Source organism: Mustela erminea, chromosome 3 (genome assembly GCF_009829155.1).
Source record: "Mustela erminea isolate mMusErm1 chromosome 3, mMusErm1.Pri, whole genome shotgun sequence".
Taxonomy (NCBI): Eukaryota; Metazoa; Chordata; class Mammalia; order Carnivora; family Mustelidae; genus Mustela; species Mustela erminea.
This window is the reverse complement of record NC_045616.1, coordinates 63,834,542-63,861,825: the sequence shown is the minus strand read 5'-3', so window position 1 is coordinate 63,861,825 and position 27,284 is coordinate 63,834,542. Positions and strand designations below refer to the sequence as shown.

At 36.1% G+C, this 27,284-nt stretch overlaps 1 protein-coding gene across 1 annotated transcript in view; it reads right to left on the bottom strand.

Annotated features, from left to right (window-relative positions):
* ANKRD31 (ankyrin repeat domain 31) overlaps positions 1–27,284 on the bottom strand; it is a 148,545-nt gene that overhangs the window by 43,284 nt on the left and 77,977 nt on the right. Inside the window, exons 14-20 of the mRNA XM_032335946.1 lie at positions 26,788–26,840; positions 24,330–25,854; positions 23,273–23,437; positions 19,824–19,961; positions 18,160–18,302; positions 6,424–6,586; positions 4,449–4,564 (exon numbers count right to left, since the gene is read on the bottom strand). Coding sequence (XP_032191837.1) covers positions 4,449–4,564; positions 6,424–6,586; positions 18,160–18,302; positions 19,824–19,961; positions 23,273–23,437; positions 24,330–25,854; positions 26,788–26,840 — 2,303 coding nt within the window. The remainder of the gene's footprint in view (positions 1–4,448; positions 4,565–6,423; positions 6,587–18,159; positions 18,303–19,823; positions 19,962–23,272; positions 23,438–24,329; positions 25,855–26,787; positions 26,841–27,284) is intronic.

Here is a 27,284-nt window from a genome sequence, read left to right as displayed (position 1 = left end):
AGGCATGGTTGGGGGGAAGCAGGCTCCCCGCCGAGCGGAAAGCCCGACTCGGGGCTTGATCCCAGCACCCTGAGATCATGACCCGAGCCAAAGGAAGAGGCTTTAATGCACTGAGCCACCCAGGTGCCCCCCCAAATTTCCTATTTTTAATGGCAGGATCATCTTTGCCTCTGACACCTGTCTTAGAGTTTTGTACAGTACATCACTGTGGTCAGAAGCACAGGCTCTGTAGCCAGACTGCCTGGCACTGCTTTAATTCTGGTATTGCTACTTAACAAAAATGTAATTTTGGATTAAGTTACTTAATCTCTTTTACTTTAGCTTCTTCAACTGTAGTGAGGAAGATAATGAGATAACACAATGCACCCAGAAGGGTTATTATGAGGACAAAATGAGTTAATATAAGGACTCAGAGGAGAGCTTATCATATAATAAGTACTCAGTGAATACCAACGTTAGTATTATTACTCCATCTACATGGGTATAGAGAAGAAAGCTGCCGATATGTTGTGATCTGTAGGTGTTATAAGGTAGTAGCAGACTAAAATCATCTCATTTCCTTTGTATCTGGCCATAGAGTCACCCTTCTCCCCAATTTGATTTCAAGTTTCCAACATTCAAAAATAAGTTTACATTTACAAAAGACTAATCCTTAATGACTTTAAAGGTCTAATACTTCTTGAGTTTTCCTCCTATTCTAAAGTTGTTTTTTCTTTTTTTTAATTGAGGTATAGTTGATACATAATATTACATTAGTTTCAGGTGTACAACAATAATTTGACAAGTTTATATGTTAAATACTATGCTCACCACAAGTATGGTTACTATCTGTCACCACAACACTATTACAATATCACTGACTATATTACCTATGCTGTACCTTTTACCCCTGTGACTTGTTCATTTCATAACTGAAAACCTACCTCCACTCTCCTCACCCATTTTACCCATTTCCCATTCAAATTTGGTTTTCTTTAGACTCCTGTGTCTCCATTATATTTTTTCTGAAGTTTGGCATGTGAAATGATCTATTACTCCTGAAGCAAACACCCATACAGTTAATAAAAACAGGCAGTATTTCCAAGATGCTCTAATCTTTACATGAAAATATTCCTTAAAGATACTTAAAATCAATATGGTGGGCTGAGCTGACACAGAAGAACCTCTGCCTACTCCAAACACATGGAACAGTACACAAAATACAATAAACTTTAAATATACACACATATAGCTAAGAATGGAAAATGACTGAAAAATTCCCTGGTGTCGGAAATGAAACTAGTGGTGACCCTTCAGAGATCTGGAACAAGTATAGGTATTAGCAGCTGGGTTTTTAATGCTCACAAAGGGAAAAAAGGCACAGAATCCCCACATAAAACTAGTGACCTTTATGTGAACTAAAGGTTAGAAAAACTCCACTTGCCACCACCCAAGGCTTTGGGTAGAAAATTAGAGACTCAAGCTTATACCACACATGTATGTAAGAACTAAATTTACATAATCTATGTGGTTCAGGAACCCAAACTGAGAAATTAGCACAAAAACTTGCACGAAATTGATCAACTTCTAGGGCTTCAGCAGATGCCAATGTTTAGCACAAAGGTCAGGCACACCAAAATTCCCACAGTACTCAGTCCTCATGGAAATGAGATTATAATAAAAAATTAAAAACCGGGGCACCTGGGTGGCTCAGAGGGTTAAAGTCTCTGCCTTCGCGGGCTCAGGTCATGATCTCAGGGTCCTGGGATCGAGCCCCACATCGGGCTCTCTGCTCTGCAGGGAGCCTGCTTCCTCTCTTCTCTCTCTCTGCCTGCCTCTCTGCCTACTTGTGATTTCTCTCTCTCTGTCAAATAAATAAAATCTTTTTTTAAAAAATTAAAAACCACATAGAGAATCATGTTATCATGAGAAAGAATTGGGAAGGGACTCCCAAGTTCCTTTTTAAAAATGTTTGGATTGGGCGCCTGGGTGGCTCAGTGGGTTAAGCTGCTGCCTTCGGTTCAGGTCATGGTCTCGGGGTCCTGGGGTCGAGTCCCACATCGGGCTCTCTGCTCAGCAGGGAGCCTGCTTCCTCCTCTCTCTCTGTCTGCCTCTCTGCCTACTTGTGATCTCCCTCTGTCAAATGGATAAATAAAATCTTAAAAAAAAAAAAAAGTTTGGATTTTTTAAAATGCTATCAATATTTTAAGAACACAAAAGTCTTTTTAAAATTTTTTTCTTCCTTTAAAACAAGAAATTTGAATAGCAAACAGAATTTCTAGAAATAAAAAACAGTTATTTAAATTAAAGCTCGACGTATGGGTTAAATAGATTAGAAATATTTAAAGGAGAGAAAACGAACTACAAGAGAGGTCAAAAGATAAGGATATCACACAGAATATTCTGTGGAAAGTTAGATGGAAAATATGAAGAGGATGTTATAAGACATGGATACTGGTCTAAAAGACATCTGAATAGAGGCTATAAAACAGAAAAATACTGAGAATGGAGCAGGGACAATTTTCAAAGGTATAATAAGGACTAAAAGTTCCTGAAATACAAATAAGAAATGTGCCTTCCCTATTGCATCGAGCACTGGGTGTGGTGCATACATAAACAATGAATTCTGGAACATTGAAAAGAAAGCAAAAAAATAAATTTAAAAAGAAAAAAAGAAATGTGCCTTCAGATTAAAGGAACATTTCTAGGCCTGAGTATAAATTAATAAGAATATTCCAGGGGCGCCTGGGTGGCTCAGTGGGTTAAAGCCTCTGCCTTCGGCTCAGGTCGTGATCTCAGGCTCCTGGGACCGAACCCCGCATCCAGCTCTCTGTTCAGCAGGGAGCCTGCTTCCCCCTCTCTCTGCCTGCCTCTCTGCCTACTTGTGATCTCTCTCTGTCAAATAAATAAATAAAATCTTAAAAAAAAAAAAAAAGAATGTCCCACATTTAGACACAACTTAGTAGAAATGGAGAACATAAAATCTGTAAGATTAAAGGACAGATTATCTACAAGGGAATGATAGACTGATGGATGACTTTCTGTCCATGACAACAGATACCAAGAAACAATGTAAAACATTTTCAAAGTGCTGAGGCAAATGCAATTTAGTTTGAATACTACTTAAGATAAAATATTTAAGTTATAAACTTGTTGATTAATAGTTTAGATTCAATGAATGACAATGTCCTTTTTAAGAAATTTTGTTTATTTATTTGACAGAGAAAGAGAAAGAGAGAGAGGGATCACAAGTAGGCAGAGAGGCAGGCAGAGAGAGAGGGGGAAGTAGGCTCCCTGCTGAGCAGAGAGCCCGATGTGGGGCTCGATATTAGGACCCTGAAATCAGACCCGAGCTGAAGGCAGGGGCTTAACCCACTGAGCCATCCAGGTACCCCTCACAATGTCTTCTTTACAGTGGTTAACAGAAAGCATGTAAGAGAAGTCAAATCAACATACATAGTCTTTTTTTTTTTTTTTTAAAGATTTTATTTATTTGACAGAGAGGGAGAGAGCACAAGCAGGGGTGCACCAGGCAGAGGGAAACAGGCTCCCTGCTGAGCGTGGAGCCCAATGTAAGGCTTAATCCCAGGACTCTGCGATCATGACCTGACCCAAAGGCAGATGCTTACCTGACTAAGCCATCCAGGTGCCCCTCAATATACATAGTCTTATTTAAAATAATATTTCATTGAGGATGCTATTTTCTCAAGAAGTTAGTTTCCAGTAATCTCTACATTTTTATCAAGTTACGTATCTATCTTAACAAGTAATATTTTTTATTGAGCAACTACTATGTTATTTTTATATACACACACTTTAATACAAGGAGTTTCACATACAGCAAACACTATCATTATAACCCACATGAGATTCCAGGTTGGCTAATCCCAGCTGCCTTTCTCTCCTCTGCCTGGGTTCCAGGGTCTTTTCAACCTACTACGCATCTTAGACTTTTTGTGGGAATGGGTGGATGAAGATACACTGTGATAGTGGGAAAAGAAGTAAAGAACACAACCTAATTGTAAAGAATAGCAACGAATCCATAATTCTGTATTCAAAGCAGATAAGTGAGTTAACTACACAACATATTTTCTTGGCTCATTAGCCATATTATTTTCTTGTGCAAAAATTACTTTCAGGGTGCCTGGGTGGCTCAGTCATTAAGCGTCTGCCTTCGGCTCAGTTCATGATCCTAGGTCCCATGGTCCTAGTGAGTTCTGCATTGGGCTCCCTGCTCTGTGGGAAGCCTGCTTCTCCCTCTCCCTCTGCCTGTGCTTGTGTTCCCTCTCTCGCTGCTCTCTCTCTCTCTCTCTCTCTCTGTCAAATAAATAAATAAAATCTTAAAAAATATATATTTTCAACCTGTGTGTTCTTAAAATGTAAAAAGTACTGCCAACAGCCACTGGCTGGTTGGCCCAAAGAATGGCATATTCCAAGCTGAAAAATGAAAGGATTTCAACTTCACTCACCACAGGATGGTTTTCTCTTGTTTTTTCTCTGTGTGAAAGAGAAGGTGGGTCAACAGTTTTGCAGTCATCACGAAAACACCGTTTAAGTCTTTTTGGTCGGACAGCAGGAATTTTGACTTTAAAAATTAAAATTAGAAAATACAATAATGTGAAAAATTTAGCATCATTTTATCAAGTTTAATGGTGACAGAAATAGAATAAATTAAATATACAATTACATAATAATGTTGATCAGCATCTCATTCTTTATTATTATTTTTAAATACTTTATTTATTTGACAGACAGAGATGACAAGTAGGCAGAGTGGCAGGCAGAGAAAGAGGGGGAAGCAGGCTCCCTGCAGAGCAGAGATCCCAATGCAGGGCTCGATCCCAGGACCTTGGGATCAAGACCTGAGCCAAAGGCAGAGGCTTTAACCCACTGAGCCACCCAGCCACCCCATTATTTATTATTATTATCAGTTGAGTGATTACAGCTAACATTTACTGAATGCTGATCACACACTGGATGGCAAACTCTTTTCCTGAACCATCTTATTTAATCTTCATATGAGCCCTGTAAGATAGGTAGCTTACTCTATCCATTTTACAGAAGAGGAGAATGAAGCTTAGAGGGATTCAGGAAGTTTCCTTAACGTTACACAGCTTTTACTGAAAACAGATCTGATTCCCAAATCCATGCTATTAATCAACTGTGTCTATGATTCACTGTCTCAGATCTTTTTCCCATTCTGGATTCCCTTTCTTCATATAACTACTGTACCCTACATCCCTCATCCTTTTAGGGTACCTGATCAAGGAAATGCCTACATTAGAAACAACAGACAAGTGTGAATAGATACAGCACTTCTTAACACAGTGTCCAGTAATTTCAAATATGGCTATAGAGAGGAAAAGAGACATGGCTGGAGCTCTATATGGTAGCAGGCAATGAAAAGATGAACCTTGTATCAGTCTTGACCTTGACCTACACATAATCTATCACACTAGTAAAATATGAGACAGTGATTATCCTTGGGTCTGACCAATCACATCAGTAACATGATTCCTTTCTTGAAAATCAACAACAGGTAAAGATAGTGGTAGACTGGGAGAAGAGGGTATGACAGGGGTTCTCTCTTTCCAGTTACTCTGCCTCAAAGAGAGAAAGGGCAGATATGTTCCTGGGTTTCTCAAATAAGTCAAGGCTCAAGCAGGACAGAAAATGAAGAAAAAAAATCACTCTTTTCAATACTTAATAAACTGCATTTAACTGTTTGTTTTCTGGTTGATCTCCCCACAAGACTATAAGTTCCTCATAGGCAAGTACTCAATTTGCTTGGCATGTACTTAACAAATACCTATTTTCAAATTAGTGTTCACTACATGACTATTTCTTACAGATAATACATTATATCATTTAAATGCAAACTATTTCTTAAAAATGGTTCATAAAATTTTGCTTCACTATAAATTCCCTTAAATATTTTTTACACTATATTTACACATACACACACGCATACAAGTGTATTTGCTTAACAAATTCACACTCTAGCATTAGGACATTAGAGTAGTGAAAAGTTGGCATCAGTCCCTTTCACATGACTCACTACAAATTTTGAAGGAACGGAATCTTAGTTGCAAAGACTTTAGTATAATGCCAACCGTTTCCAACCCCCTACCAGTAAGTCAATATGTATGGCTTCAGTTACATCTCTAACTCAGACCCAACGTTAGAGATTAATGATTGTTTAACGAATAATATGGATTCCATTTCAACATGTAATGCCAATCCCACAGGATCATATGGTATATAAATTAAAACAATTTGGAAATGCTAATTTCTAAAAATAAATAATTTTTAAATGCTTTTCAAAAAGTTTAATAAACATACAAAACATCTACCCCAGTTATAAAACAATTTACACTAGAAATCTGAAGATTTTTCTAAGCAGAGGTATATACTTGTCTAAAATAGCAATACTGACATACATACCAGTGGCTATAACATTACTTTCATCGCAATTATCAGTCTCAATTGCACCGTAAGATTTCAGCAGCTCTTTCATTTTTTCATCATCTGCTTCATCCAAAGCAGTCTTCTGCTTTTGATTCCTTTGATTTGGGTTTGCTCCATGTTGTAGTAGAATCTCAGCTGCCTAGAAAATATTTTTTCAAAGTTATTTCTATAGACATAGAAGATCAGTAATTTCTGCTTTCATTACGCTACCACTATTAAAAGTTATCAAAGTATTAAAAGTTATCAAAAGAAGTTTCAAACCCTGGCCAAGAAAATTTTTTTATTAAAATTTGATATGAAAGCTATAAACTGCTCCGTGGATTTGGCCCAAATCCTACCCCTCCTGGAAGATGAAAACATAATGACAAGAAAATACCAGATATGCTGCCTTCATTGCAATAAAGAAGTAAACATAGGCAGAATGACATGCAACACTGACTCTAACAGAGTCCTTTGTCTCTTCCTCCAAACTGCATTACTGTATTTTAGGTATGTTACTTGTTCAAGAAGTTTAATGAGCTAAGTCGAAAAATCCAATGACCCTTCTAATAATGTTTGTGCAAATCTGTCATGTGTCCTAAATAAGTGACTTATATGAAAGGATGCAAAAGGAAACAGAAATAATCTACTCCAACCCCATCACCTTACAGAAGAGGAAACTGAGGTCATAGAGGCTGTGACATTAACTGGGGAGCAGTTTCTAATACAAATAAGGTTTCTCTGAGTAACTCAAAGCTGTTGTATATTAGAAGTTTATAAATAAAAAAAAAGAAGTTTATAAATGATCGAAGTTAAAGATGTTATTAATTAACTTATGGTATAAGTCAACTAGTGAAAAAAAGCCAATGATTCCATCTAGGTAAGGCAAGCAAGTAATTCAAATAACTGAAAAACCTGATTAGGAAAAGATGGTCAGGATTTTGTTTAAAACAGAGATATGCTTGGGGTGCCTGGGTGGCTCAGTAGGTTAAGCTCTGCCTTCAGCTCAGGTCATGATCTCAGGATCCTGGGATCGAGACCGCATCAGGCTCTCTGCTCAGCAGGGAGCCTGCTTCCCCCCATCTCTCTCTGCCTGCTTCTCTCCCTACTTGTGATCTCTGTCAAATAAATAAAATCTTTAAAAAAATTAGAGATATGGTCTGTGTTAGTGACTTATCTCTTTCTCCTTATGTCCAGGTATGGAGAAGCAGAGAATTTAGGAGCATATGGGCCAGTGAAGATGATAAGGATAGTCCCTCATTTGTTCCATCAGCCCGGAGTCAGCACAGCATAAAAAAAAAAACATGCTTGTTTTAAAGTCAAGTATACAAAACTCACTCCCCTAACCTATTAGCTACATCCTTGGGCAAGTTATTTACCATTTAAACCTCATTTTTATCATCTATGAGAACTAAATGTGAGCCCTTGTCAAATACCTTGTACATAGTGGATTCTTAATGAAAGTAGTCGCCTAAACCCTTTTTTTCTTTAGAAGAGTGAAAAGACCAACTGAGGTAATGAGAGACAGTAGATAATAGCATATGAAAAAAAGTCTCCTGCAAAGATATCTGATGAAAACTTAGTGAAGTCTGAGTAAAGGTATTTTGTTTTGCTTTTAAAAGATGGGGTGAGCACTACCTCAATCTAGTGGTTTGTTTCTAAGCCTGAGTGATCAGTAAAGTCACCCATGGAATTATTTAAAAATATAGATTCCTTACATCCTCTTTCCACTGCTCTATATGGAGTCAGGAGAAAGCTGGGTTTTTTGTTTGTTTGTTTGTTAACATGTTAAAAATCATGTTATATTACTAATGACTATTCTGCATGTTAAGATGAGGTCTTCCTCTAATGTATTAACATGGATTCATTCAACTTTTGTTTTGGAAGACACAGAACTCAGCTCAGAGGGAATGGGACCCTGATCAGCTTTGTTTCCATAACACTCATTAGTAGGAAAAAGCCAAAAAAGCCTAAGAGAACAGCAAATGGGCCATAATGCACTAAACAGAAAAGGCTAAAGCTATAGTTAGGAGAGAGTTCCAGGCCATACAATGGGGTAGACCTGAGGAACAAAGAACTTGACAAAAATAAGGTGAACAAGAAGTAGGCCCCTTGTCTGACTTTTCTTTCTTCTTTTTAAAAGTCAGCTTTGCTGGAGTAATCACTACTATAACCATGGCTTAGAAACATTCCACGATTAAAAAAAAAAAATTCATTATGCCTTGCTTAACAGTCAATCCCTCTCCACCTCTCTTTGGCCCTTGGCACTCAGTAATCTGCTGCAACCACTATAATATTTGCCTTTTGTCTAATTTCATATGAATGGAATCATAAAGGATAAAGTCTTCTTATATCTGTCTTCTTTAAATTAGCATAATGTTTTTGAGATTCATCCATACTGCTGTGTGTATCAACAGTTTGATCTGGCTACCTGCTAGTTGGTATGAGAACAGTGTAATAACAGTGACTAGAATTTATACCTATTCTTCCATGCATGTAGAGAACAAGAACTCTTGTAATAAAGGTATTTCTAGGGTTGCCTAGGTGGCTTATTTGGTTGAGCATCTATCTGACTCTTGATTTCAGTTCAGGTCATGATCTCAGGGTCATGGGATTGAGCCCTGCATCAACCTCTGTGCTCAATGTGGAGTCTGCATGTCCCTCTCCCTCTTTCCCTGGCCACCCACCCCCAAACAAATAAATAAATAAATAAAATCTTAAAAATCTAAGAATGCTACTTGCAAGGTATGATGAGAACATTATTGATATGCATTTGTTTATACATTCATCAATTGGTGGACATTTGGGTTGTTTCTACTTTTTGGCTATTTGGAAAAGAGTGCTCTAAATAATCACATACAAATTTTTTTGTGATTATGTTTTTAATTCTCTTGGCTAAATACCTAAGAGTGGAATTTGCTCCATCATATGGCAACTCTATGTTTAACCTTGAAGGAACTGCCAGAGTGTTTTCTATAGCAGCAGTACCATTTTACTTTACCGCCAGCAATGTATGACAGTTCCAACTTTATCACATCTTTGCCAACATCACTTTTACTTTTGAAAAATTTTTTTGCTGGGTATAGAATTCTAGATTGACGAGTTACTTCTCTTTGCAATATTTTGTAAAAATGTTGCTCCTTTGTCCAATGGCTTGCAATTTTTTCCCCATTACTTATTAACATATAATGTATTATTTACCCCAGGGGTACAGGTCTATAAATCATCAGGCTTACACATTTCACAGCACTCACTATAGCACATATCCTCCCCAATGTCCATAACCCAGCCACCCTCTCTCTACCCTCCCACCCCCCAACAACCTTCAGTTTGTTTCATGAGATTTAGACTCTCTTATGGTTTGTCTCCCTCTTGATCCCATCTGGTTTCATTTTTCCTTCCTTACCCCCCATAACCCCCCACCCCGCCTCTCAAATTCCTCATATCAGAGAGATCATATGATAATTGTCTTTCTCTAACTTACTTCACTCAGCATAATACCCTCTAGTTCCATCCATGTCATTGCAAATGGCAAGATTTCTTTTGATGGCTACATAGTATTCCATTATATATATATACCACATCTTCTTTATCCATTCATCTGTTGATTGGACATCTAGGTTTTTTCCATAGTTTGGCTATTGTGGACACTGCTGCTATAAACATTCAGGTGCACGTGCCCCTTCGGATCCCTAAATTTGTGTCTTTAGAGTAAATACCCAGTATTGCAATTGCTGGGTTGTAGGGAAACTCTATTTTAAACTTTTTAAGGAACCTCCATACTGTTTTCCAGAGTGGCTGCACAAGCTTGCATTCCCACCAGCAGTGTAGGAGCATTTCCCTTTCTCTGCATCCTCACCAACATTTGTTGTTTCCTGATTTGTTAATTTTAGCCATTCTGACTCGTGTGAGTTGGTATCTCATTGTGGTTTTGATTTTTATTTCCCTGATGCAGAGTGATGTGGAGCACTTTTTCATGTGTTTGTTGGCCATTTAGATGTCTTCTTTGCAGAAATGTCTGTTCATGTCTTCTGCCCATTTCTTGATTGGATTATTTGCTCTTTGGGTGTTGAGTTTGGTAAGTTCTTTATAGGTTTTGGATACTAGCCCTTTATCTGATATGTCCTTTGCAAATATCTTCTCCCATTCTGTTGCCTATCTTTTGGTTTTGTTGACTATTTCCTTTGCTGTGCAAAAGATTTTGATCTTGATGAATTCCCAATAGGTCATTTTTGCCCTTGTTCCCTTGCCTTTGATGATGTTTCTAGAAAGAAGTTGCTGCGGCTGAGGTCAAAGAGGTTGATGCCTGTGTTCTCCTCAAGGATTCTGATGGATTCCTGTTTCACATTGAAGTCTTTCATCCAGTTTGAGCCCATTTTTGTGTGTGGTGTAAGGAAATGGTCCAGTTTCATTCTTCTGCATGTGGCTGTCCAATTTTCCCAACACCATTTGTTGAAGAGACTGTCTTTTTTCCATTAGACATTCTTTCCTGCTTTGTTGAAGATTAGTTGACCACAGAGTTGAAGGTCTATTTCTGGGCTCTCTATTCTGTTCCATTGATCTATAAGTGTTTTTGTGCCAGTACCATACTATCTTGATGAGGACAACTTTGTAATAGAGCTTGAAGTCTGGAATTGTGATGCCACCAACTTTGGCTTTCTTTTTCAACATTCCTTTGGCTATTTGGGGTCTTTTATGGTTCCATACAAATTTTAGGATTATTTGTTCATTTCTTTGAAAAAAAAAAAAAAAGATGGTATTTTGATAGGGATTGTATTTTAGATTGCTTTAGTTAGCACAGACATTTTCACAACATTTGTTCTTCCAATCCAAGAGCATGAAATGTTTTTCCATTTCTTTGTGTCTTCCTCAATTTCTTTCCTGAGTACTTTATAGTTTTCTGAGTACAGATTCTTTGTCTCTTTGGTTAGGTTTATTCCTAGGTATCTTATGGTTTTGGGTGCAGTTTGCAATGGGATCGAATCCTTAATTTCTCTTTCTTCTGTCTTGGTGTTGTTGTATAGAAATGCAACTGATTTCTGTGCATTGATTTTAGGCTTGCAGAATTTTTGATGAGAAGCTGCCTGCCGTTCTTTTATTTGTTCCTGTATACAATTACACTTCAAAACTTTGTTTCAAAGATTTTCCCTACATAAATCAAAACCACAATGTGAAACCACCTCACACCAGTCAGAATGGCTAAAATTAACAAGTCAGGAAACAACAAATGTTGGTGACGATGTGGAGAAAGGGGAGTTCTCTTCCACTGTTGGTGGGAATGCAAGCTGGTGCAGCCACTCTGGAAAACAGTATGGACGTTCCTCAAGATGTTAAAAATAGAGCTACCTTATGACCCTGTAATTGTACTACCAAGTATTTACCCAAAAGATACAAATTTAGTGATCCAAAGAGGCACCTGCACCCCAATGTTCACAGAAGCAATGTCCACAATAGTCAAACTGCGGAAAGAGCCGAGATCTCCATCATCAGATGAATGAATAAGAATGTGGCATATATACATAATGGAATACTATGCAGCCATCAGAAAGGATGAATACTTACCATTTACATTGACATGGATGGAACTGGAGGGTATTATGCTGAGCAAAATAAGTCAATCAGGGGAAGATAATTAGCAAATGGTTTCAGTGGTTTCACACATATGTGGAATATAAAAAACAGCACAGAGGACCACAGGAGAAGGGATAGAAAACTGAATGGGAAATCATCAGAGAGGGAGAAAAGCTATAAGAAACTCTTAATCATAGAAAACAAAGGGTTGCTGGAGGGGGGGTGGTTAGGGGAAGGGGTAACTGGGTGATGGGCATTAAGGAGTGTGTGTGATATAACGAGCACTGGGTGTTACACACAACTGATAAATTACTGAATACTACATCTGAAACTAATGGTGTACATTTTGTGTACTTTGTTAGCTAGTTGAATCTAAATTAAAAAAATAGTGGCATGTACATTTTAATAATGTTAATTCTTCCAGTTCTTGAGCATGGTATATCTTTCATTATGTATCTTTATTTTCATTGCAATGATCATTTATTAATGCTTAGAAGTATATTTTTCTTTTAGGACACATGATGACTTGACTGGTGGCATCAATTAAATTATCTCCCTTTATTGTACTATTTTATTATACTATGTTGATAGTGATGTTTTAATTTATTTTATGAGAAAATAAATAAATAAATAAATAAATAAATAAATAAATAAATATTTCCCCCTTTTTTTACTGATTCTCAGCAATTTGGTTATGGTATGTGTTGCTGCAGTTTTCTTCATTTTTCTTTTACTGGAGGGCTGGTGAGATTTTTGGTTCTGTGGGTTCACTGCTTCCATCAAAATTGGTTAATTTTGGTTTTTATTCTCCAAATTTTTTTCTATCCCTCCTTTTTGGGGATTAAGCCTGCATGTATATTACATAATTTGAGATTACCCTACAGATACTGAGGGTTTCTTATTTTGTCTTTGTTTATTTTCTCACTTTTTTTCTTTATTTTGGATAATTTCTAATGCTTTATCTTCAAATCCAATTTTTTTGTTTTTTTCTCCTGCTTATGGATAATATTTTGTACTTTTTTATTTAAAAAATTTTGGACTAAAAAAAAATTTTGGACTGGTTGATAGACACTGTGATTTTTATATTGCTTAGTGCTGAATTTCATTATGTTCCTTCAGATGTTGTTGGGCTTTGTTCTGGGACATGTTTCGGTTACTGGAATTCATATGATCTTTTTGTTATTTTCTTTAAAATTTTAAGGTTAGTCCAGAGAACCTTTTTGTACCAATTTAACTCAACTATCCAAGAAATACCCTCTACTTGATGCTTCCATGTTTTAAGAGTTCCTGCCATTTTGGCTGGTGGAAACAAACTACTCAGCCCTCTACAAACTCCAGCAATGGTTCTGCCCATCCTTCCCATTGGCTCTTTGCCTAATCTTACATAGTTTTCTTGAATGTATTTGTATATCTGTCAAAGAAACAAGGGGATTTTCCTTCAAATTTCTAGAAAGTTCTCTTTATGCAGATCCTTTCTCTCTGGTATTTTGCCCCATAAATTCTACCTGTTGGAGGTAGACTCCAAATTCTGTCTTCTGAACTTGAGGCCACAGGGCTGTTTGTTTTCTGCGCTTGTCTGGAAACTCCCTCTAGTCCATATGATAAGGCAATCACAAGATTTATTTCATTTGCTTCCCTTCCCTTAGGGACTACTGCCCTGTGCTGCATTTTGCACAACTGGTTCAAAACTGCTATGTTACATATTTTGTTCACCTTTCAAGTTGTTAAGATGGGAGGGTATATCTTGTCCTTTCTATTCTTTCTTGTGTAAAAGTGGATGTCTATCCCTGCCTACTTTTTATCTTTTGTCCTATCTTTTCCTCTCACTCTCCTTTTCCTTATCTTTTAATCCTCTTCGTTTTATAAAATACATGACCATTTTGGAAAATAACTTAAAACAGAAATTAAGATTTAAAAAGAAGAGTTGGAAAAATAGGTGATTGAATAAATTTCCATGCAGTAATGCAAGAGTAAAAAAAAAAAAATCTAAGAATTAAATTTATAGGCTATGATAGAATTGACATTGATTAGGTCTATGATACCACATATTTACCTTTCCTGCTATTTTTTTTTTTTAAGATTTTATTTATTTATTTGGCAGAGATCACAAGTAGGGAGAGAGGCAGGCAGAGAGAGAGAGAAGGAAGCAGTTTCCCCAGGGAACAGAGAGCCTGATGTGGGGCTCAATCCCAGGACGCTGGGATCATGACCCGAACTGAAGGCAGAGGCTTTCACTCACTGAGCTACCCACGCTCCTCTCTCCTGCTGTCTTTTTAATCTTTCTAGTTCATCTATCAATATTCTATCTCAAGATAAACAAAAACAAAAGGGAGGAAATTAGAAATAAAATGAGCCAATGATAGAAGAACTCTCACATGGAAGGAGAATTAATGAAGATATAAGGAAAGATGTTGGCAATATATCAGTGTCAAAGGAATGAAAATATCCTTAAACATACTACCTTCTTCTTTTCAAATAAAACATTTCTCCTTAAAATAAAGGCAATATTGATGTGAGAGTCTACTCTAAATGCAAACTTCGTCTATACTGACACTTACGTGAAGAGACTTAAGTGATCCTTTAGATTATGCAATAACAAACTCTGCCCATGGGCCAAATCCAGTCAGTTGCCTGATTTTATAAATAAAGTTTTATTGGAGCATAGCCATACTTACTCATTTACACATTGTCTATGACTGCTTTCTCACTACAATAGTTGAGTAGCTACAGCAGAGACTGTGTGGCCCAGAAAAACCAAACTATTTATTATCTAGCTCTTTACAAGAAGTATTTAGCAAGCCCTGCTCTAGACCAGGGCTGTCCAACAAAATTTTCTGTGACAATGGAAGCACTCTAATCTACATTTCCAATGTGATAGCCACTTCCAGTACGGTATGATACATGTAGCTATTGAGTACTTCAAATATGGCTAATGCAACTGAAGAATTGATTTTTTAATTTAATTAATTTAAAATAATTTAAATTAAAATAGCCACATGTGGCTAATGGCTACAGTACAGGGCAGCACAGCTCTAAATCACATTCCTTTTCCAGGGGTAAAGATATTTATAATCTTTCTCAAGCAGCAGAACTAGGCCTAGAACTTGGGCTTTCTAATACCTCATCCAGTGTTTTATCCACTAAACAAAGATCCCCTCTCCCATCTTCTGTGGTTAATTTTAGCTCTTGACATTCATTTTTACAGAAGGTCCTTTGTATCTGAGTAATCATTTTCTCTGTCCCTTCAAGTTAACAAATTTCTTTTTCTTTTTTTTTTTTTTTTTTTAAGATTTTTATTTATTTATTTGACAGACAGAGATCACAAGTAGGCAGAGAAGCAGGCAGAGGGTGGTTGGGGGGTGTGGGAAGCAGACCCCCTGCTGAGCAGAGAGCCTGATGCGGGGCTTGATCCCAGGACCCTGAGACCATGACCTGAGCCAAAGGCAGAGGCTTTAACCCACTGAGCCACCCAGGCGCCCCAAGTTATCAAATTTTCATAAAGGAAGCTAGAGTCTTCAAAACAAGAAAATTCTCACTCATGGAAACCATTTACAAAATGTTACCCAAACAACCTCTCTCCTTACTAACATAGAATCTTTCCTATCCATCAAGTCAACAGCTTTGTTGTTCAGTTTATTACTTGTCAATTATGTTGTAAGCAGCTAACAATAAAATGTAAATACACTACAAATTGATTACAAAGTCCCAAGGTACAAATATAAAATTTCCTGAAGTCAAACATTAAAATAATGTTGGAGAAATACTTGAAGCACCTGTGAAGCCATGATGAATGAGAAACTGACAGGTAAAACTGTTAACCTAAAAAAAGAAATATCATAAGAATTTGAATATAAAACGACTGATAGAAGACTTAGTAAAAACTTGTTATACCTCTGAAAATGTTTGCAAAAAGAACTTCCTTGAGGTAGGGGTACAGAAAAATCAAGTATGAGATGAAGTATATCCTATGTACTGTCACATAATTTTGCCAGAAAAATTAGGCCATGAAAGCAAACTTTATTCACTCTTTTCCTGTTTTAGAAATTAGCATATGTAGCAATTAGAACCTAAATAAAATACTGCTTAGAAAAGAGTTAACACAGCAGGCCTGAGACTGCAATCTAGAGAGGTTGCTTGCAAGGCTGGCCTTTAGCTGACATCAATGAACCTGACTGGTAAACAGTACCTTACATTGGTAGAAAACTTTCCCTATTGATAATGGTAACTTTCTTTGCTTAAACATTCTACACAGCCAATGTGGTTTGTGCTCTTAGGAGTCTGGAATCTTGGTATGTGCTAGGCAGAGAGTGCTTACATGACCAGTCCCAATATAAATCTTTTGAAACTGAGTTTCTAATGAGCTTCCTTGGAGGGGAAACACAGAAATGACATTTTCGTTGCTGGGAGAAAGGTAAGCTGTGAGTGACCTCCCATGAGGAAGAGAGCATAATAAAGCCTTCACTAAATACCCTCAGACTCCACCTGTGTTTCTTCCTAATGAGTCAGCAGCATATCCTTACTACATTGTTGTAACAAATCTTAGCCATGAGGGGTGCTTGGGTGGCTCATTTGGTTAAGCCTCTGCCTTTGGCTCAGGACATGATCTCAGGGTCCCTGGATAGAGCCCTGCATGGGCTCCAGCTCAGCAGGGAGCCTGCTTCTCCCTCTCCCTCTGCCTTTCCACTTAGGCTCTCTCAAATAAATAAAATCTAAAAAATAAAACAAAACAAAACAAAAAAACAGAAAAAGAAAAAGAAAAAGAAAGAAAAAAGAATCTTAGCTATGAGCACAACTGTATGCTGAGTTCTGTAAGTCCTTCCGTTCAATTCCCAAATTTACGGGTGGTATTACGGACCTCCTTATTTTCTTTGTTTTGTATTGCATTTTTCAGGATAATTTCTAAAAATGTGATTTACCTACTATAGAATTTTGGCCCTTATTTAAGTGGTTTCACTTTAAGTGGCCTTTTCCCTGTACACATAATCAGTAAGCTAATTAAGACTCTTCCTGTTTGCCTTCCATTTTATGATCAGACCTTATCTATTCTTTTTAAATTAAATATCATAAAGGCCAAAGAGCTTCTTTGGTTAAAAGAAGCCACTCTGGACATTAATCCACCCATCTGGTATTATTAATATATATATTTTTTTAAATAGGTGCCGTGCCCAGGATGAAGCCCAAAGTGAAGCTTGAATTCACAAACCTGAGATCAAGACCTGAACTGAGATCAAGAGTTGGATGCTTAACCAACTGAGCCACCCAGGTGCCCTTTTCTGATATTACTCTTAATCATTAGTTTAATCTCTTATTGCTGCAAATCATAAATTCAATACTATTTCTTTACATGACTACCTTTAGGCTGAAAACAGTGGGGATATGCTTTCATAAAATTAACAAAAAAATCACCAGGGCCTTAAAAATATCTACAGAAAGATATATTGGTGTTAGTGAGAGGTTCAATGTATTTTTTATATGAACTTTGGTTTTATATTGTTGTTATTGGCGTTGGTTTCCTTCACTATTTTTTCAAAGCCAGTGGTTATTCCTGAAGTCTGCATTGTCTATTGATAAAAGTCTTCTGCTCAGATTTGTCAAAAAGGAGTTTAAAAACCTTAATGATTTTAAGATTTAGTTTTGAAATTCAGTGTTACTGAAATAATTTTCTTTTGTGTAATTTTCTTTTGTGACAGCTGTCTGATTAAGAAAAACAAAGGAGAAAAATATATAACAAACCCACAGGAACATGCATTTTTATCCATTTCTTTGAAACTTAAACCCACGGAGAAATTCTGAGTTAGAAAAAAAAAATTTGTCAACATATATTATCACTATAATTAGATCTTTTATACATAAGGGCAAATCATTTAATACAATTAAAAATGGAATGTATTAGATTTATAGCCTACATTTACCCTGAGACATTTCATTTTATTCTGAGTTACATGAATTTTATGAGGAAAAGACAATGGAAAAACAATTCATTAGTTAATATGATTTTCCAGTCAATAAACAACATCCTATCTTCATTTAAAATTTTAAGTAGGTTTTTAAAAATCATTTATTTTAAGGAACTACTTTAGTGTTCAGTTTAAAATACCTTCATTTTCTTCACTCATTTTTCTAAGAAAAAGTAATGGGAAACCAATCTGATGTGCACTGTACCTTTAAATGATTGTTGGCAGCAGCATCATGTAAGGGATCAATCCCATCTAGATTTTCACAATTAACATTAGCACCAGCTTTTAACAACTCTACAATTATATCATTAGATCCCTCACTAGATGCCTCATGAAGTGGTGTCCAACCTAAAAATGGAAAAAAGAAAAAAAACAGAAGCTGCTGCCTATAAATCAACATTCATGTAATAACTTCACTATTAATTTTATTTGCCCTAATACAATGGATATCTCTGTTGATTCAAATGTATATATTAAGTATCAGACAAGAAATAATATCGAAAACCATGGCCTCAAAATGTTTCAATTTTGAAAACCAATCTCATAAAAAATATTTATCAATTCAAGTGCCAAAACAGAAGACTCACAGAACATAAAATATAATGGGACTAGAGTAAATACTAATCATGTCTATCTGTCTCAACTCAGATATTAAAATAGAGTAAGATCAAGTCTGCTTCCCCATTTGTATCCCTGCATTGTCATATATCTCTTTAAAATGACATAATATTCTTGAAATCAATCTTTGAGTTTTTCCCTCTGTTAATTCCTCACACAAGATTATTTTGTGCTTGAGCAAAATGTCAGATCAATTTAAATATGGAGGCTGAAAATAAAAATAAGGAAAGAGAGAAACAACAAATAATTAAAAAGAGAGAAGAGAAGGGATAGGGAAATGGGGAAAAAAAAAACTGGCACTCTCTCCAAAGTGACAGTTTAGTATTAAGATCTCTGAGGAAAAAACCTAAATAAAGCTCTCTGTACTCCTCATTCTGTATACTTCCTCTGAATGCTCCCACATGTATGTTAAAAACTGTTTCAGAGGAGGTTATTTTAGCAATGGGTGAAAACCAAGATAAATTTAACTACTCAACTAAATAATATATTATTTTTTAAAATTTATTTATTTATTCTTTTTAATAAACATATAATGTATTTTTATCCCCAGGGGTACAGGTCTGTGAATCGCCAGATTTACATACTTCACAGCACTCACCATGGCACATACCCTCCCCAATATCCATAACCCAATCCCCCTCCCCCCAGCAACCCTCAGTTTGTTTTGTGAGATTAAGAGTTATTTATGGTTTGTCTCCCTCCCAATCCCATTTTGTTTCATTTATTCTTCTCCTACCCCCTTAATCCCCCAATGTTGCATCTCCACTTCCTCATATCAGGGAGATCATATGATAGTTGTCTTTCTCCAACTGACTTATTTCGCTAAGCTTGATACCCTCTAGTTCCATCCACGTCGTTCTGGAATTGTGATGCCACCAACTTTGGATTTCTTTTTCAATATTCCTTTGGCTATTTGAGGTCTTTTCTGGTTCCATATAAATTTTAGGATTATTTGTCCCATTTCTTTGAAAAAAGTGGATGGTATTTTGATAGGAATTGCATTAAATGTGTAGATTGCTTTAGGTAGCATAGACATTTTCATAATATTTGTTCTTCCAATCCAGGAGCATGGAACTAAATAATACATTATTATATATAATATAATATAATATACTATACTATAATATAATATAATATATTATTAAAAAGTTCAAAGTTAGCAACCAGCATGAGAACTGGGGTAGGGTGGATGAAATGTATATTTCAGTAATTTCAAGTTATAAACACAATTAAAATTTCAAGAATCCAAACCTGCATTATCTTTTAGATTCACATCTGCTCCAGATTCTATTAGAGCCTTCACCAGAGACAAATTTCCTCTTCTGGCAGCCAAATGAAGCCGGCTTTCCCCTCTGGCATTCCTCTTATTGATCCCAACTGTTTTCACTTCTGTAAATTTGCCAAGTAAAGCTGAGGTTTCTTTTCTGTCAAATGCTGATCATTACAAAGGAGCTCAGAAAATACACTGCAACTTCCTCAAAATATCCTAAATAGGGTGCACTACACAAAACATACGTGAATATCATCATTGCTATTACTGTTTAAAAATATAACTTGTGAAGGAATTGTAGAGCATCTAAGCACATTAGTTTGCATTCATTCTAACAGCTGTTTAATCACTCTATCATAAGCTTGATTACAACAAATAAACTTCCTTCAGCTCTACCCTCATTTTGCCCTCAGTAGTCCTTTAACAATGGAAAAAATTTTTCTTAAAACAAATTATAATTTTATAAAACTCCTCTTTCTATAACTCTTCTCTAACCCAGTGAGTGTGTTTCTGATCACAAAAGACACCAAAACCCAGAGCATGGCCCAATGGATTATTTTTTCTTTCAAAAAAGCATGCAGTACAACATCATTATCCAAAGATTTTTTAAAAAATCTTCTCCTTGCACCACAAGTTACAGAGACTTAAGTTGGAGATAAAAAAAAAAAAAAATCAAAACCAACCAACCAAAAAAAAAAACCTGACTATGTTTTCCCCTCAATTTCCTCCCCAAACCATGCTAAAATGATAGTAAAAGATTTTTTTTTAATACCATAAAAAGAAAATAGAAAAGGAAAAAATAGAGGACAAAGACTTCAACAACTTTTTGGCAAATGGAAAATCACTGCTGGAGAAGGGTTAACCAACTTCGTGAAGTGGGGGAAATGCCTCACCCAAATGCCTGCAAAAAGAATTAGAGAGAGAGCCCATCTGAACCCAGCACTTGGGGGCAGGGTGAAAAGCAGTGTGCGTTGAACTGGGCTAGAAACATGGAGATTGACTAAAAGTATATACACAGAAGTTGGGACTAGTTCCTTTCCCTAACCCTGAATGTCTGGCAACCATTCCTCTCACCCAAGTTCCCCATCCCCAAGCCAGATTTATTTTCTGTAGAAACTACATCAGAGAAGCTTGAGAGTGAGACACAAGGAAGGCAAAGTAGAGGATTAGAGTGATGAAATAGAAAAGAATATTCATTAAACCAGTAGTCCTCAAATGTAGTCCCAGATTAGCAGTATCAGTATCACCTGGGAAACTTGTTAGAAATGCTAATTCTCCAGCTCACCCCACAAGCCTACTGCAGAGGACAGACTTTAAGGTAACTCCTAATGATCCCCATCTCCTGGTATTTATGGCCTTGTATCATCCACTCCTCTTGAATAATTTGCTTCTAACCAATAGAATGCCTCAATATTGAGGGTATTTCACTTCCTTGATTAGGTTATAAGAAACTGTAACATCTTCTGTCTTGCTAGCAAAGTTGCTCTACCACCTTTAGCTTGCATGTTTTGAAGAACCAAGAGGACACACTGGAAAAGCTCATGATGGAAGAAACTGAGGATGACCACAAGCTGGCTACAACCCTCAAGGAACTGAGTTCTGACAATAACCACATGAGCTTGAAAATGGATCCTTCCCTGGTTGGGCCTTCAGAAGAGACTCCAGTCTTGGCCAATACCGTGACTGTAGTCTATGAAATATCCTGAGCAGAAGACCTACCTAAGCCATGTCCAATTCCTGATCTACAGAAACTATAAGATAAAAAATGTGTGTTGTTTTAAACTGCCAAGTTTGTAAATGTGTAATACACTAATAGATAATATACCTAATGATTAGACTTTCTGGGAACAGAGCCCAGCAATCTGTGTTTTAACAAGCTTTCCAGGTGAATCTGATGCAAAATATGGTTTGAGAACCACTGCATTAAACCTTAAGATGCGCTCCCTATTCTATTTCCTAAATCCAGGAACTAGGCACATAGTTTCAGGGCAAGAGATATAAAGTTCAGAGAATTACTCTCTAAAAGATGGATTCTTTGGTTATGTGAATCACAGGGAACACTGACAGCTTCATGTCTGCCACTGACATCTAGAGAAAATCATACTGCTCTTAAATATTTGCACTTAGAAATTCTTTATTTGAAGAATAAAGACATATTATATATATTTAATGTTATATATACATATATAGAGAATATATTTTAAAATTATGTAATATCCAAAACAGCAGACCTGTAGTTTACAAGTAGACTTGTAGTTTGGAAAAATCTCTCCAAAAATTGTTTACTGTGAATGGTACAAATCTTCTCACCTAGCTCATGGTGTGTTGTAGCAAAGAATATAGGCACATGAAAAACATTTTGGGGCAAAAACTCAAAAATTGTTCCATTTTACTGTCATCATAAATTTCTACAGCACATAACTAAAATTTTAAAATAAAATCTGGAAAAAACTGGAAAAGAAATGAACAGAACTCATATTTTCACAGGAAACTTCTTCATAAAGTCCACTGTGCTTAATGCTGAACACTTCCTAATAGCATCATACTTCATTAACAAATTAATAAATATTAGTTGATAATATTTAAAAACTGGCATCAATATTATTTATTAATAAAGTATAATGCTACTAAGGCATTCTCAGCTTTCAGTTACTTTGTATGTGATTTTTTTTTTTACTTTCTGGAAACTCAAGATCCTTAATAACATCTGCAGAGATTCTTTTTCTATTTAGGTAAAATTCACTCTCTTATATAAGATATCATCACAGGCTCCAGGGATTAAGACATGGACATGTGCTGGAGGGCCACTATTCAACCCACTATAGGAGGGATGTATAAGAAGGGCTTTAGATTACAAGAGAGGGGGACACAGAGAATGCCTAATCCTACCTCTTAATAGACAATAGATAAGTAAACTTTTCTGTGTTTACTATTTAACCTGAAGTGGCCTGACCTCGCCTACTGTTCACCACAGAACTAGCTCCAAGAACTGTCAAAGGATGGTTAACTTGTCCATACTGCCAAACATACTCAGTTCATTCATCTGACAATAAGAAACCAGTGACCATTCTTTAATTTGCCTTATGGTGAAAGGCTCAATGGAAGTATCTAATGGATCCAGCATAATTCAGATGCACTGCCCCCATTCAAAATTCTTGCTGTCTCTCTGTTTATCTTACCTCCCCTAACATTTAAAATTAGAAGTCATAGGCAGAAACATGACAAGAATATACTGACAACTAATGGATTCTCATGTGGTACTTTATAATAAAACAATCTAAAAAAAAAAAAAAAAGCTGAAATGATCTTATAAGTTAGTGAATGAGAAGAACCAATGGTAAATCTGAGAGTTTAGAAAGTTCCTGAAGTACAGTGCACTGCTGGGTGTGATCATGTCAACTTTTACCTATACAGGTATAGGAATACAAACCTTGACTGCAGGTAGCTTTCAAGAAATTTTGCCTTTTTCTGATATTCTGAACTTTTTTGAGCTCTTGGATATTAGATGTGCAAATTTCAGAATCTGTTTTTTCTTTTTTCTCACCACTTCTCATAGTGGTTTCATCTCCATTGATATTATTAGTTAATTCCTCATCTGAAAAACAAACATTTTGCAACCTTAGTGCTGCACTTCTTCTTACTGGTTACATGATTAGAAAAGAGTCTGGCCTCAAACTCTTCTAAGTTTCTATTCCTAGCTGGACTGATTTTTTATTTTATTTTATTTTATTTTTAAGGGAATGAAACCATTTAAAATGATTTTGGGGGCACCTTGCTGCCTCAGTCGGTAGAGCGTATGATTCTCCTTCTTTGAGTTGTGAGTTAGAGCCCTGGTGGGTATAGAGATTACTTAAAAAATAAAATCTTTAAAAAATGTTTTTATATAATAAACAAAGTTTGCTGGATGCAATTCTGATGGAAATATAGTGAATCACTGAAATCAACAGAGTTAACAGTTTTCTGCTATGGAAATGTTAGTTTAACGGATACTAAATAAGTGCCATATTAAAAAGAAAAATATAGGGGCGCCTGGGTGGCTCAGTGGATTAAGCCGCTGCCTTCGGCTCAGGTCATGATCTCAGTGTCCTGGGATCGAGCCCCGCATCGGGCTCTTTGCTCAGCAGGAGCCTGCTTCTCTCTCTCTCTCTGCCTGACTCTCCGCCTACTTGTGATTTCTCTCTCTGTCAAATAAATAAATAAAATCTTTAAAAAAAAAAAAATATATAAAAAATAGATTAAAAAACATAAAACATAAAAATCGATAGAAATACTGCTTATTCTGTCAATATCAATTTAGCAACATTCTCTGAAAATAACAGTTTGATTTTCAAAGTCAACAATATTACTTAACTAACAGTATCCCTAAATTATATAGTCCACATGTCCTCATTCTTGTCAGTTTGGCTAGTTCAGTGGAATTCAGTTAGAAATTTCTATATAATAAGTAAATCTACAGATGTGTACAAAGCAAGTGATACTACCAATACCTGGTTTATGAGAAATTTCCTTTTCTTCTTTCTGTCTAAGTTGTGAGATATTGGTCAATTCCTTACTGATATTGTCAGTAGAATAAAAAACTGTATCATGTATGGTTTTGCTCTCTGGAAAATCTTGTTTCCTTTTTTCAACTGTAGTTGTTTCTATTACTTGAGAATTAACAACTGTGGATAAAGACCCATTTGAAGAACTTGTTTTCTGGCTTTCATCACTGTAATTCCTTTTAGGGTCTTCTCCTTCATTTACCTTTCCCACAATATGAATATCTGTTTGATCCATTAAAGGAGTTGGTGCTCTAGCGCTAAAATCTTGAGGCCTTTTGAATAGCTTCACATGACTAGTCAACTTTGAAGCTTCCTGTGTTGAAAATGTTCTTGGACAAGCTAGGAAAGTATGCTCAGGACTGCCATGTGAGTGATCAAAAGAAGTTTCACATGCGCATTGTTCATAATTTGCAACATGTTGTTCAGGACCTATTGTATTTTCTGAATCAGAAAGATTAACAGCTTCCTGTTGAAGAAGTATTAGACTGCTGGCTTTCAACTCATTTTCCTGTGAAAAATGGTCTTCAGGAGGGAAAAACTGTTGAAAATCCATTTCTTCTGTATTTGTTATTATATTTTCATCACAGTTACAATGGTTTTTGCAACCTGTAGAACATACCACTCTTTTACATGCTACAGTCTTCTCAGAGGTAAAGCAATCATCATCATCATTATTAAAATTTTCCTTTATCAAGGATGCAAAAGAATTTTCCCACTTTTTAAGGCTCTCACCTTTCTGACCTGAGTTACTGTTTTCAGGAGATTTATGAGGGCTAATGCTTTGTTGTTCTAGGTGACAGTTAGGCTGCTGATCTGTAGTAACAAGTAGTAACTTGATTTCTTTCTGTAAGCCAAGTCCTGAGAAAAGAACAGCTTCCTCTTGGTCAGTGGATTCTAAGAATTTTATTTCTTGATTATCGGATAAATCCAGGCCCTGGGCATGTGTCCCTTTGGGAACTGAACAAGCCTGGATACTGTTACCTAATCCATTTTTCAGGCTTGACAGAGCTGGGCTAAAAAGTTTATGTGACTCTTCTGGAAGGTCATCAAAGGTTTGGAGATCATCTTGCTGACCAGTAACCAATCTGTTTCTTCTTCTGAAAGAAGAAAGAGCTATTGTCTTTCTTGGACTGCATATTTCTTGTTTTGCATCATCCACTTGAGTTCTTTTATGTCGTGTGTTTCTTCTTCCTTTATCAGTAGATACGTTTGTGTTAGGACTTTTGACACTCTGAAGACTCTTCTTTTGGAGTCCCGTAGTAGAGTGGATTTGGTGAAGCGTTAATTGTTTATGCTTAGAGTTAACAAATTTTGTGTCTTTGGAATCTTTTTGGTAAGGTTCATATACATCTTTATTTATAAATAAACCCTCTTTGCTTCCTTCATTAACTTTTACAAGTTCTGACTTCTGTCTGTTGGAATTTTCATCACAAACAAACCCAATGAGATTTTTAGAACTGAATTTTGGTTTCTAAAGAAAAAAACATAAAGTTAACTTTAATTTTCAGCTGTAGTTCTATACTCAATTAATTCAGGATTGCTGATTAATCAAACCATTACTTCATTCAATTATATGATTTGATCTAACCACAGGGCCTGATGGGATATGTACAACTGATATTTCAAAGAAGACAACTAGCAGAAAAAGACAAATGTAGTAGACTAAAACTCATTATGTATCCTACTGTGTATTTTCTGCTTCATATTTTAATTTGTTTTTGCCAGTGTTTAGCAGTATCAATCCTAGAAGGCATAATAAAAAAATTTAATCTACTTAATTTTTCTGGGCTTTAAGCAAAATCAAAGAAGAATGCTTTAGAAACAATCTCATATTTTCATTGTTGTATAGACAGAGCTAGATTAAGAGAGTTCTTTCATCTAGTATCTGTGACATACTATAGGTAGGGCAGCAGAAGTAGGGACTTAAAAACAAGACAGACATCCTCCCAAACTGATCTGCATGAAAAAATCATTGTGGGCTGAAGATTAAAACAGAGAGACCGCTTCCTCTCACTCACCACAAGCCAAGCACCAGATGAAGAGTAACTGCCCACCATATAAAATTTGAAGGAATGGATCAACACCTTTGGCTCTTGTACTGTGCTTAGGCCAGAGGAAATTGGACATGGTTGATAAACCTCAAGTCTCCATGACAAGGAGGACAAAGGAAATGGCTACTGATACATCAGTGTGCCAAGATAAGCTAAATTTACTCAATTGCTTCACAAACTAACAGCCCAGAACCCTCTGATCCTCATGTAATTATTCCAAAGTTTCTTAAAAGCAAAGGTGAAGTCACTGTTCCTGATGAATGCTTCAACCATCTTTCTTTCCACTCTGATAATCTATAAAATAAGCAGCAGGTTCATTCCATAAATATATTTATTACTAAACAGAGCTATACCTTTTGCTGGTATGTATCCTCTATGTCTAATGGACCGGTACTGTTCTTTTGAGCTATAAACAAAAGGAGAAAATCAGAGAAAATAGCCTCCAATGATCAGACTCTAGATTTCCAAAACCCACCAGTCCTCTGCCATGAGAAAAACAGAGAAATAAGTGAAATTATGCAAACGTTTTCCATTCAAATTGGCACATATAACATTCCTATAATTGATAACTTTCTTATGTTTTAGAAGCCCAATACTATCTTGAGACACCTGAAAACATTTCTATAGGAAAAGCAATATGCTCCAACAAAAACTAAAGACTGGCAATAAACTCACTATTTTAACATTCGCCACAGATATATCCAGATACACAACTGCTACAAACTACTTTAATAAGGCAAAAGATTCTTTTATAATTAACTGGATTATCATTTCCTAATATGTCAGCTTATTAAGGTTCTAGTATGAATTAATGCTTCACTCTCTTAAAAGAGAAACATACATGCATGGA